General features: G+C 37.3%; 2 protein-coding genes across 2 annotated transcripts; both read left to right on the top strand.

Moving 5' to 3' along the window:
* Nucleotides 1-3,063: 3,063 nt before the first annotated feature.
* On the top strand, nucleotides 3,064-5,971 carry LOC146936391 (uncharacterized). The gene is made up of 5 exons (XM_085749199.1): nucleotides 3,064-3,463; nucleotides 3,560-3,898; nucleotides 3,961-4,761; nucleotides 4,879-5,097; nucleotides 5,193-5,971. The coding sequence occupies exons 1-5, from the start codon at nucleotides 3,064-3,066 to the stop codon at nucleotides 5,969-5,971; spliced, it is 2,538 nt and encodes an 845-aa protein (XP_085605325.1).
* A 60-nt stretch (nucleotides 5,972-6,031) lies between these two features.
* On the top strand, nucleotides 6,032-12,281 carry LOC146936390 (uncharacterized). Its single transcript, XM_085751263.1, has 4 exons — nucleotides 6,032-6,053; nucleotides 6,130-6,472; nucleotides 11,629-11,866; nucleotides 11,985-12,281. Exons 1-3 carry the CDS (start codon nucleotides 6,047-6,049, stop codon nucleotides 11,864-11,866), a joined length of 588 nt encoding a protein of 195 aa, XP_085607389.1. The 5' UTR covers nucleotides 6,032-6,046; the 3' UTR covers nucleotides 11,985-12,281.
* The last annotated feature ends 774 nt before the right edge of the window (nucleotides 12,282-13,055 follow it).

Here is a 13,055-nt window from a genome sequence, read left to right as displayed (position 1 = left end):
ATCTTACTATCCTAACATTTTTCATTTGCATTTCCAGGTATGATTTTTAACTCCACTTACTCCATAGAATTTAATAATCACTTCTGTTATTCTTATTCTTCAATGTAGATGCTTTTAACATTCCCAATTGTACTTCAGTCATTTAAATTAGTGGCAGCAATACACTACCATTGTTCAATGCCAACAAAGATGTCTTAACTTTACATCATCTATTAGATTTTATAAGATACATTTAGGATGCACTGTGGATGTTTTTTTTTTACATCATTAATGTTAACATAATGTTAATCATGTTATGATTGTATATTCACAGATTATGAAAAAATCAGGCGAGTCACTGGATGCTAAGACTGCTGAAGCTAGACAAAGAAGGGTGGGAAAATGGCAGAAGACTACAAAGGACTCAACGAGTGATGCAAAAAGAAAAACCCCTCTTTCTAATATTACTTCCGCAACAGTTAACAGGTTAACTACTCCACAATATTCTCAGTCCAGAGATAATACTGCTATTCAATATGTTAAAGGTAACCAAACATTTCAAACTACTCAATCATGTCAAAAACTGTCTGGAGGCAATCTGTTGGGTAACTATACTGAAAATGTCCAGCCAACCCAAACAAATTCTTATCACACACATGTCAGCATCAAACGCAATGCAAACTGTCTATCAAATGCAGAAACGCATGTAAAGGCCAAGAAAAGGCCCCATACATCTAAAACTAATGAAACTGATACTCCTTCCACACATAACACCCAAAATGCCAAATAACACCCAAAATGCCGCACAACGTCATGTACATTTCAGCCCAAATAGTCATGAGAACAACCATACAAATGTCTCTACTATTTTATCCACAACACATCATTCTAATCAAATTGGTAGGAGACATGTGTCTGGCATTAACCTGCTAAACCAGTTCTCATATACTATTGATGATGGAAAACAGACTCACACAACTGATGAACTGAGAAACAATAGCAAGGCTGATTGGGAGCCTTTAAAGAATAGGGTCACAAATATCCACATAATTAATCAACCAACCATCAATGAAACTCATTTAAGACATCAGAAATATGTTTGCAATGATACTAATTTGCAGAAGGAGAATTTTTCAAGCCCTATTGCTATGGATTCCGGTAGGAGACAGGAATCAGGTGTTAATATGCAAAATCCCACTTCAAGAAATATTGGAAGGGGTTTTCAGTTCTTTACATCTGACATGCTCTCAAGCAATTACTATGTTGATCACCATGTTAGCAAATCTAACATATCATTTGGTAACTCCAAGAAAAAAGTTTCCTCAAACTCTCAGACTAAGGAGTTGCATCACAGTAATGTTACGAACGTTGCTAATTTAAGTGGTCTGCAGTATGAAGCCACGAGTTCTAAACAGTTTTGACCTATACAGGAATCTCACACTTATATGCAAATTCCCTTGGCAAGAAACATTCAACCAGGTTTTAAGTTTTTCACATCTGATCAACTACAAACCAAAATGAATGTTGTCACTCTTGTTGCTGTCATTGGAGGCAACAACCAGAACTCCTAAAACATCAAGCACTCAGGCTGCATCAGTATCTGTTCCTTCTCTTTATACATCATTGATGGATTCTATGCGAAAGTCTGCTCCACATACCAATACAAGTGCTAAACACAATGCTCAAAACCAATCTGAGCAAGGTCAAACTTCAACTCAACCTACACCAGTTATTGATCCCGAACATCAGGTTAGAATGCATCGCAAACGTATTCAAACTGATGCTGACTGTTTTGCTGCCATGTCACACGCTATTCCACAACCAGATCAAGAAGATGTATCTCAAGATGACTGTTCAGATGATAATGATTCTAATCCATCTGATGATACACAATCAGATAGCAACAGTGATGAAGAAATTCAAGACATTGCTGAAAGTGAAATGCAGGGTATGTGCTTTTTTTATTTATTTAATACTGACATTTATTGTTTTGGTTTATCTTGGTGTATTACTGATCAACAATTATGTTAAAAACTGACAGATTCCCAAACAGTATATGGTAATATAGGTGATCCTAATTAGGAGTGTTCAAAATGTGGAGCATTAATGTGGTATCAAGAAAGAAAACAGAAATCAAGGAATACCTCAAGCCCAAAATTCCAAATATGTTGTGGTGATGGGAAAGTCCAACTACCTTTGTTAGAACAACCTCTGCCACTTCTGCAACAACTATTATTGAATAATAGTAGTGCAGCTAGCAAAAATTACCAAGCAAATTCTAGAACATACAATGCAATGTTCTCTTTTACATCCTTAGGTATGAACTTTGATGAAACATATAACAAAGGGAAAGGTCCACCTACATTACGCTTACAAGGACAAGTTTGTCATAGGATTGGCAGCCTGTTACCACTTCCAGGCCAACGGCCTAAATTTGCTCAGCTCTATATATATGACACAGAAAATGAAATCAAAAACAGAATGGATATTTTCAGGTATAGCATGGACTATCTATTTCAAACTATATTTACTTTGTTATCTAACTTTTATGTAACAATGCCAATCAGGGACAACAAAGATATTGATGAGAAAATAGTCAAGGATTTAAAAGCAATGATTGATGGAAATAATGTCCATGCAAAAGCCTTCAGGATGGTCAGAGATGTGTTCAAGAATGGTCCGGTGCAAGATGTTTGTTTGAAGCTGATTTCAGATAGGAACACTGACGGTCGAATCTATAACAAGCCAACGGTTTCAGGGGTAGCAGCACTCATTGTAGGAGATATTAACTCAGCATCAAAAAGAGATATTATCATGCAAACTCAATCAGGGAATTTGCAAAGAATAGATGAGTTCCATGCAAGTTATCTTAGCTTCCAATATCCACTTATTTTCCCTTATGGTGAGGATGGATACCGACCAGGTATTTTGCATCGCTACAGGGATCAGATTGTGGTTACAAGCAAAAACAGATGTACTATTAAAACTTGGCTTTCATTTAGAATCATGGGAAGATTGAATGAACCAATGACTCTACTTTGTTCAAGGAAACTTACTCAAAAATTCTTTACAGATGGTTATGCAATGATTGAGGCTGAAAGGTTAAATTGGCTTAGGAGAAATCAATCAAAACTCAGAGTTGGTAAATATAGACAGCTTAGTGATTCAAATAATACCACAAACCAAAACCAACCTAAAATACAAGGAACAAGAGTTGTTTTACCATCAACCTTTGTAGGGAGCAAAAGATACATGGATCAATTGTACTTTGATGGAATGGCAATATCATCCGTGGTTGGTTTTCCAGATCTTTTTATAACATTTACATGTAATCCGACCTGGCCTGAGATCACTAGGGAATTGAAGAAAAACAATCTGAGGCCACAAGATAGGCCAGACATCATTTCAAGAGTTTTCAAAATCAAGTTTGATGAGCTCATGAAAGATCTAACCAAAAAGCATGTTTTGGGGAAAGTATTAGCATGTAAGGTTTAAATTCTGATTTGTAGTATTAACATAAATATATGGTTCAACTGTTTGGTACACTTTTAATATTAATACTTTCCTTTTTTATATACAGATATGTATACCATTGAATTTCAGAAAAGAGGGTTACCTCATGCACACATTCTGATTTTTTTACAACCATCCAGCAAGTATCCTACACCTGAAGATATTGACAAAATTATTTGTGCAGAAATCCCAGATCCAACAAAGCATTGTCAATTGTACAACTTGGTCAAAAGTCACATGATGCATGGTCCATGTGGGCTTGCAAGGAAATCATCACCCTGTATGAAAGGAACCAATAAATGTTCTAAATACTTCCCAAAAAAGTATGTTGAACAGACTGTTGTAGATCAGGATGGTTATCCTATTTACAAAAGAAGTGCTAAAACTCACACTATCATGAAAAATGGTATTACATTAGACAATCGACATGTTGTTCCTTATAACACTAGATTGTTATTGAAATACCAGCTCATATAAATATGGAATGGTGCAACCAAAGTACTTCAATAAAATATCTGTTCAAATATATCCACAAGGGATATGATCGCATCACAGCAAGGCTTCTTCCTTCACAAAACCATACCAGAGTTATACAACAGCCTGTGGATGAAATTAAACATTATCTAGACTGTAGATATATTTCTCCAAGTGAAGCATGTTGGCATATATTCTCCTTTTCTATTCATGGCCGGAAACCAGCTGTGGAGCGCATGTTTTTCCATTTAATTGGAGAAAAAGTCATATACTTTACTGATCATTCAACAATGGAGAATGTACTTGAGAAAGTAAGTGTCACTGAATCGATGTTTACAGCTTGGTTACAAGCAAACAAGGATTATGATGCAGCAAGACTACTCACTTATGGTCAGTTTGTAACAAAGTTTGTTTATAGCAAAAGCAATCGAGTTTGGACACCAAGGAAAAGGGGTTTCACTATTGGTCGACTCATATGGTTTCCACCAACTACTGGAGAATTATTTTACTTGAGATTAATGTTAACTACTGTTAAAGGACCTACAACATATGAGGAGATACGTAAAGTAGGTGATATCCAATACTTGAGTTTCAGATATGCTTGCTTTGCTATGGGATTTCTTGATGATGATAGGGAATTCATTGGAGCCATTAGAGAAGCATATCAGTGGGGTTCAGGATATTTCTTGAGAAGATTATCTGTTGTTATGCTCCTCTCTGGAGCAATGAATAGACCAAGACATGTTTGGCATAACACTATCCAATGGTTGTCTGACGGGATTTTACACAATCAACGTGTTTTCACATAAAACCAAGGTATATAACCTATTATTTGAATAATTGTTCATCATAACTTTAATTCTTTCACGCATTTTAAACTATTAATATATTATTCAAATGATTTGTCAACAGATCTAATCCTCACAACAGAGGAAAACGAGAATTTAACCTTGCTTGAAATTGAGAAGTTATTGCAATCAAGTAGGAGGACATTAAAAGATTTTCCTTCTATACCATATCCAAAAGGTTATGTTCTTGAACAATTGGGCAATATGCTAATTTTGGATGAGCGTAGTTATGACACTGCAAACCTAAAGCTCGAGTTCCAACAATTGTTTTCCTCACTTACAGGTACCTAGATCCAAACTTGCAATATCTATAAAATATTAACTATGTCATCAAGTTGATAATACTCTTTTCTGTTTGACTGCACAATGATTTACCAGATGAACAAAGGATTATCTATGACAAGATAATGTTGTCGGTTACAAATCAAAAAGGTGGAGTTTTCTTTTTACATGGTTATGGAGGTACAGGTAAAACCTTTATGTGGCGTACACTTGCAAGTAAGTTAAGGTCTCAACATGATATTGTCTTGACCGTTGCCACCAGTGGTATTGCATCTCTACTATTACCTGGAGGCCGAACTGCACATTCTAAATTTAAAATGCATGTGCCCACTTTAGACAATTCCACATGCAACATAGATCATGACAGCGACATGGCTCAGCTTCTAAGAGAGACAAAGTTAATCATATGGGATGAAGCACCAATGGCTCATAGGTATACCTTCGAATGTCTAGACCGAACTTTGAAAGACATCATGAGTACAGAAGATAAACCTTGTACAACAAGTTTCGGTGGAAAGGTCATTGTTTTTGGGGGAGATTTTAGACAAATACTACCGGTTATACCAAGAGGCAATCGCTCTGATATTGCACACGCTTCAATCAATGCTTCTTATATTTGGGATCATTGTCAAGTTCTTACTTTAACCAAAAACATGAGATTGAAGCAAGGTTCTGATAGCGAAGAAAACCAAGAAGTGGCTCTGTTTTCTAAATGGCTTTTGAAACTAGGCGAGGGAAAATTTTCCGAACCAAATGATGGTTATGCAGAAATCCCCATTCCGCCAGAAATGTTGATAACTGAGTTTACTGATCCAATTCTTGCTATTATAGAGAGTACTTATCCTAACTTCTTGGAAAACTACAGTTCTTACTAGTACTTTAAGAATAGAGCAATATTGGCATCAACAATTGAAGTTGTTGATCAAATCAATGACCATGTCCTAAGTTTAATGTCAGGTAATAATGTATATTTATAATTATTCATATCTTAATTTCTGGTGCATTTCAATAACTCTGATTATCGGTAATATAGGTGATGAAAGAGTCAATTTTAGTGCAAACTCAGTTTATCGATCGGAGATTCATGACAGCAATATCGTTGATGTGCTCACACCTGAATTCTTGAGTACACTACGCACTTCATGTTTGCCAAATCATCAAATCAAGTTAAAGGTTGGTTGTCCTATTATACTGCTAAGGAATATAGATCAATCTGAAGGGTTGTGTAATGGAACGAGATTAATTGTCACAAAAATGGCAAATCATGTCTTGGAAGCAAAAATCATGGGTGGCAAACATCATGGTAATATTATACATATCCCTAGGATGGACATGTCACCCTCACAATCTCCATGGCCTTTCAAATTAACTAGGAGACAATTTGATGTAGGAGGGCTTTCTTAGTAATTTCGTAGTATTTTATTTTAACCAAATCTTAGTAATTTTCTAGAACTTTCTATTATTATTTCGTTTTGTTTTATTTTGGCCCACGGGTTTGTTATTTCTTTCCCTATATAAGCAGAACTTATGCAGCCTAAGAGGCACACTTTTGATTCAATAAAATTATTAGAGATTTTCTCTCAATTCTGGTGGATTCCGGAACCCTTATTTTGATAGGTTTGTCGCTTGCAACCCTATTTTCACAAGTTTGTCGCTTGCAAACTTGTTCTTTTCTATCTAGGTTTAGCGTTTGCTAACCCTACGCTTCCGTACTGCGTCAGTTGGCATCAGAGCAGGTTTCTCCTATTCTTTTTTCTAACGTGATCAGCCATGGGAGATCAACCAGTTACCAGGGCAGATTTTGACGGTTTAGCTGCAACCATCAAAGCTCTTGCAGATCAGATTGCAGTGATATCCACAACAACAACGGCAACGACGGCTCAAATAACGACGTTGACGGCTAGGGTGGACGACCTCGCCAACAAAAACAACAACCGAAACAACAACAACAACCGAAATAACAACAACAACCGCAACAACAGGGGAGGAGGACCAACTCCGGATATTAGGGTTCGTTATGTCAACAACCCTTCTGATGATGATTTGAGTTTTGATGAGGATGAAGTCGTGATCGATGATGGGAGTGAACGTGGGAATCACCAAGATTACCGCGTTAAGGCTGATATTCCCCTATTTCACGGAACGATGGGAGTAGAAGAATTCTTGGATTGGCAGATCGATGTTGATAGATTTTTCGAAGTCATGGGCATCCCGACAGACAAGTAGGTTAAGATGGTTGCGATCAGGCTGAAAAGCACCGCAGCTGTTTGGTGGGATAAGCTCGTTGTTCAGAGGCGTAGACAAAATAAACCCCCTATTCGAACTTGGAGAAAGATGAAACAGTTGATGCTTGACAGATTTTTACCTGAAGATTATGAACAGATTCTATATAAGATGTATATTGAATGTGTTCAGGGCAAGCGATCAGTGACTGAGTACACGGCTGAATTTTTGCGTTTTTCTGAACGTAATGAATTAGGCGAGTCCGAGAATCAGAAGGTGGCTCGGTATATTAGCGGTTTGAAAAGTTCATTGCAAGAAAAAATGGGATTACAGACTGTTTGGACCGTTGCTGAAGCGTCCAACCTAGCTTTAAAGGCGGAATTAATAGAGAAATCCCCTAGAAATTTCTCAAATTTCAGAAGATATTCTCCACAGAACCAAGCTGATGACAAAGAGAAAAGTGCAGCAGTCAAAGATTCAAACCATGTTAGCAAAGCAAGCAGTTCTGGCAGTGCACCTCCAGTCAAGGCCCCCGTTCAAAAGCAGAACAACCCTTATGCGTATCCTAGTGGTGATAATTGTTACCGCTGCGGTGGGAAGGGTCACAAGTCCAATGTTTGTCCATCAAGGAGGGTTGCTGGAGTAGCAGAAGGTTTGGATGATGGTGATGAGCAACTTGACGAGGAAGATGAATATGTAGGAGTTGAGTTTGCTGAGGAAGATTCTGAAGAGAGAGTGAACTTTGTGCTTCAGCGAACGTTGCTGGCATCCAAAGAGGAAGGCCAACGCAAAAATTTATTTAAGACTCGTTGTTCCGTCAATAACAAAGTATGTGACCTGATAATTGATAATGGAAGCACGGAGAACTTGGTGTCAAAAAAATTGGTGGATTATTTCAAGCTACCCACGGAGCCTCATGAGAAGCCATACTCTCTTGGCTGGGTCAGCAAGGGATCCCAGGTACGAGTGACGCTGTCCTGCAAAGTTCCTATATCCATCGGCAAACATTATAGAGAAGAGGTACTTTGTGATGTTCTTGATATGGATGTTTGTCATATTTTACTTGGTAGACCTTGGCAGTTTGATAATGATATTACTTATCGGGGACGGGATAATGTGATGTTGTTTACTTGGGGAGCCCATAAGATTGCTATGACACCTGTTTTACAATTTGATAAGAACCCGAAAGAGAAGAAAACAAGTTTCCTAGTGATGACTCAGAATGAAAAGGAACTTGATGATGTTGTTAAGGAAAACTGAGTGTTTTTGTCCGGTTGTGATCAAAGGGCTGATGAATGTGGTGAAAGAAGAGATTCCGATACCAAGTGAAGTCTTAGAAATTCTAAAAGATTTCAATGAGCTGATTGCAGATGAGCTTCCAAATGATTTACCTCCTATGAGAGATATTCAACATCAGATAGACTTGATTCCAGGATCTAGCCTACCAAACCTTCCTCATTACCGCATGAGTCCTAAAGAGAACGAGATTTTAAGGGAGCAGATTGAGGATTTACTAAGAAAGGGATTCATCCGTGAGAGCATGAGTCCTTGTGCTGTCCCAGTCCTTTTAGTACCAAAGAAAGGAAATCAGTGGAGGATGTGTGTCGACAGTAGAGCCATCAACAAGATAACTATCAAGTATCGGTTTCCAATTCCCCGTTTAGAAGACATGCTTGATGAGTTGTCAGGGTCTAAGGTGTTTTCAAAAGTAGATCTGCGTAGTGGATATCATCAAATCAGAATTAGACCAGGAGATGAGTGGAAGACAGCTTTCAAGAGTAAGGATGGACTTTATGAATGGCTAGTGATGCCTTTCGGATTGTCAAACGCCCCTAGCACCTTCATGCGATTAATGAATCAGGTTCTACGCCCCTTTATTGGATCCTTTGTGGTAGTTTATTTTGATGATATTTTGATTTATAGTAAGTCCAAGAAAGAGCACTTGGAACATGTGAGGCTGGTTTTGCAAGTTTTACAAGATAATCAGTTGTACATTAATCTGAAAAAGTGCACATTCAGTACCAACAAGTTACTTTTCTTGGGGTTTATAGTTGGTGAAGAAGGAATCCAGGTTGATGAGGAAAAGGTGAGGGCTATCAGAGATTGGCCTGCACCCACATCAATTACTGAAGTACGTAGTTTTCACGGACTGGCCACTTTTTATAGAAGATTTATCAAAGATTTCAGCACTATCACTGCACCAATCACAGAATGTTTGAAGAAAGGAAAATTCAAGTGGGGTTCCGAGCAAGATCAGAGTTTTGCCTTAATAAAAAAGAAGTTGTGCACCGCCCCAGTCTTAGCTCTTCCTGATTTTGAAAAGGTGTTCCAAGTTGAATGTGATGCTAGTGGAATTGGAATAGGAGCTGTTTTGTCTCAAGAGAAGAAGCCAATTGCTTTCTTTAGTGAGAAGTTGAGTGAAGCTCGCCAAAAATGGAGTACTTATGACCAAGAATTTTACGCCGTTTTCAGAGCCCTTCGCCAATGGGAGCATTATTTGATTCATAGAGAGTTCATTCTGTTTACTGATCATCAAGCTCTGAAATTTCTCCATAGTCAGAAAGTAATCAACAAGATGCACGCTCGGTGGGTGAGTTTTCTGCAAAAATTCCCATTTATTATTCAGCATAAATCTGGTGCTCTCAACAAGGTAGCTGATGCTTTAAGTAGGAGAGCTTCTTTGCTTGTCACTTTAGCACAAGAGGTTGTGGGTTTTGAATGCCTAAAAGAATTATATGAGAGTGATGTTGAGTTCAAAGAATTATGGGCCAATTGCAAGGAGCATCCTTGTGCAGATTTTCATATTCGAGAAGGATACCTTTTTAAAGGAGACCAACTGTGCATTCCTTGCTCATCCTTGAGGGAGAAATTAATTAGGGACCTACATAGTGGCGGTCTTAGTGGACACATGGGGCGAGATAAGACCATTGCTAGTCTAGAAGAAAGGTTTTATTGGCCGCACTTGAAAAAAGATGTTGGAACCATTGTCAGGAAATGCTACACTTGCCAAGTTTCTAAAGGTCTGTCGCAAAACACTGGTCTTTACATGCCTTTACCCATTTCTGATGACATTTGGCAGGATTTATCTATGGATTTCGTGTTGGGTTTGCCTCGTACCCAGCGAGGTGTGGATTCTGTGTTTGTGGTTGTGGACCGATTCTCCAAGATGTCCCATTTCATTGCATGCAAGAAGACTGCGGATGCATCCAACATAGCCAAATTGTTTTTCAGAGAGGTTGTGCGCCTTCATGGGGTTCCTACATCTATTACCTCCGACAGAGACACCAAATTCCTCAGTCATTTTTGGATTACTCTGTGGAAATTATTTGGAACATCACTGAACAGGAGTTCTACCGCTCACCCCCAGACTGATGGACAAACTGAGGTCACGAACAGGACTTTGGGAAATATGATTCGCTGTGTTTGTGGTGACAAACCGAAACAGTGGGACTTGGCTTTACCTCAGGTTGAATTTGCTTATAACAGCATCGTGCATTCTGCTATCGGAAAAACACCTTTTGCACTTGTTTACACTTCTGTCCCTAGACATGTGGTTGATTTGATTAAGTTGCCTAAAGCTCCTGGAGTTAGCGTAGCTGCTGAAAAGATAGCTGAAGGGATTATGACTGTGAAAGATTCTGTCAAGGCCAAGTTAGAAGCTACCGGGTTGAAAAATAAAGCTGCTGCAGATAAACGGCGAAGAGTCAAGGTTTTCAATGTGGGGGATGATGTGATGGTGTTTCTGCGAAAAGAGAGATTTCCCGTTGGTACCTACAGCAAGCTACAGCCCCGCAAGTATGGTCCGTTCAAAGTGACTCGCAAGATCAATGATAATGCATATGTGGTAGCACTTCCAGATTCTATGAACATTTCCAACACTTTCAATGTGGCAGACATTCATGAATACCATGCAGATGAAGTCCTTTATCAAGATGAGAACTCGGGGTCGAGTTCTTCAGAGGTGGAGGAGACTGATGTAGGAGGGCTTTCTTAGTAATTTCGTAGTATTTTATTTTAACCAAATCTTAGTAATTTTCTAGAACTTTCTATTATTATTTCGTTTTTTTTTATTTTGGCCCACGGGTTTGTTATTTCTTTCCCTATATAAGCAGAACTTATGCAGCCTAAGAGGCACACTTTTGATTCAATAAAATTATTAGAGATTTTCTCTCAATTCTGGTGGATTCCGGAACCCTTATTTTGATAGGTTTGTCGCTTGCAACCCTATTTTCACAAGTTTGTCGCTTGCAAACTTGTTCTTTTCTATCTAGGTTTAGCGTTTGCTAACCCTACGCTTCCGTACTGCGTCACAATTCCCAATTGTTGTCTCTTACGCAATGACAATTAACAAATCACAAGGTCAATCATTGGATTGGGTTGGATTATATCTTCCAAGAGATGTATTTAGCCATGGCCAGATATATGTTGCAATTTCTAGAGTCACCAGCAAAAAATGTATTAAAATTCTAATACATGATGAAAAGAAGATTGCCAAGGACACTACAACTAATGTTGTCTACAAAGAAGTTTTCCAAAATGTCCGTTAGGTATGTTCTTTTGCCACTCTAATTTCCTTATCATTTCAACATTTATCAATATGGATAATCAAATCATTTATCTAACCAAATTAGTTAACTTACATATTTGCAATCACTCATTATGCAGCACTGCAGATCTGTCACCACCAACAGATTGAAATCCTTTTTTGATGTTGGACCCAAAAAATTGAAGACAACCAAGTTGTAAATTTAGGATGATTACATGCTGCATATTGAGAATGATTATTACAGATCCCTCTTTTGAGCTGTTGTGTCATGTTTCATTTGAAACTAAAGGTTCAACATGTTTATTTATATATTTTTCATATAACAATTTAGTTTTTGTGTCAAACAATCATCCACAACTGACTTCGACAATTGCTGTAAAATTAATGTGAATTACACTTTTACTGTGTATTCTTCACTTACTCACACAATTTTAATTGCAGCTTCATAATAACATTATATTCTACCTTGCAAAAAAAAAAAAAAATTACCATATATGCTTACCAACATATTATAAGGGATAAATGTTGCCTCTGTTACAACAATTTTGGATCTATGAGTTCTCAATTTTTGCTGATTCATAGGTTCATGACTGTCACCAGAATAAATTAAACCACCAAATTGTTCCTCAAAACCTTCTGGATTGTATGTAGCAAGGTAATTAGCATAATTAGGATCTATTGTGTCACTGCATTTGAAAGATATTGTTCTTCAAGTTCAATTTAGATTAACATACTTTGTAATAATGAAAATAAAAATTAGAATGATAGTACCTGCAAGAGGAAGACATGTCCAATATGAACTGATCTCAGTTTTCAACTTTTCAACCAACCCAATTATATGAAGGATATTTATATTCATGTAATAATTGGACCTCCAAACTTTAGTATACATAGTTATCACATAATAAATTTTCGGGGATATACAATATACTTGGTGAGTTGCTAAATGAAAAATAAATTTAAGTGATCTATGTGCAAAGTACAGTGTTAATTGCATCTTTGAAAATTCCAACTACATATATCAAATCAATTTAATATTCTCTCTATAATCAATATATAATTTTCTTTGTTACATGCTCAGGTTCTAGGTCAATAAATACTAACTCAAGCCTTAAATATAAGAAGTTTAATTACCCAGTCAAATTTGTGATGTGTGCTACATAATCTATACGCATTAGTTTAATGATTTA

Source organism: Medicago sativa, chromosome 3, assembly GCF_051527215.1.
Source record: "Medicago sativa cultivar Bolivia chromosome 3, Bolivia_mono, whole genome shotgun sequence".
NCBI lineage: Eukaryota > Viridiplantae > Streptophyta > Magnoliopsida > Fabales > Fabaceae > Medicago > Medicago sativa.
Note: the sequence above shows the minus strand (reverse complement) of the source record. Positions and strands in the feature narration are given on the sequence as shown.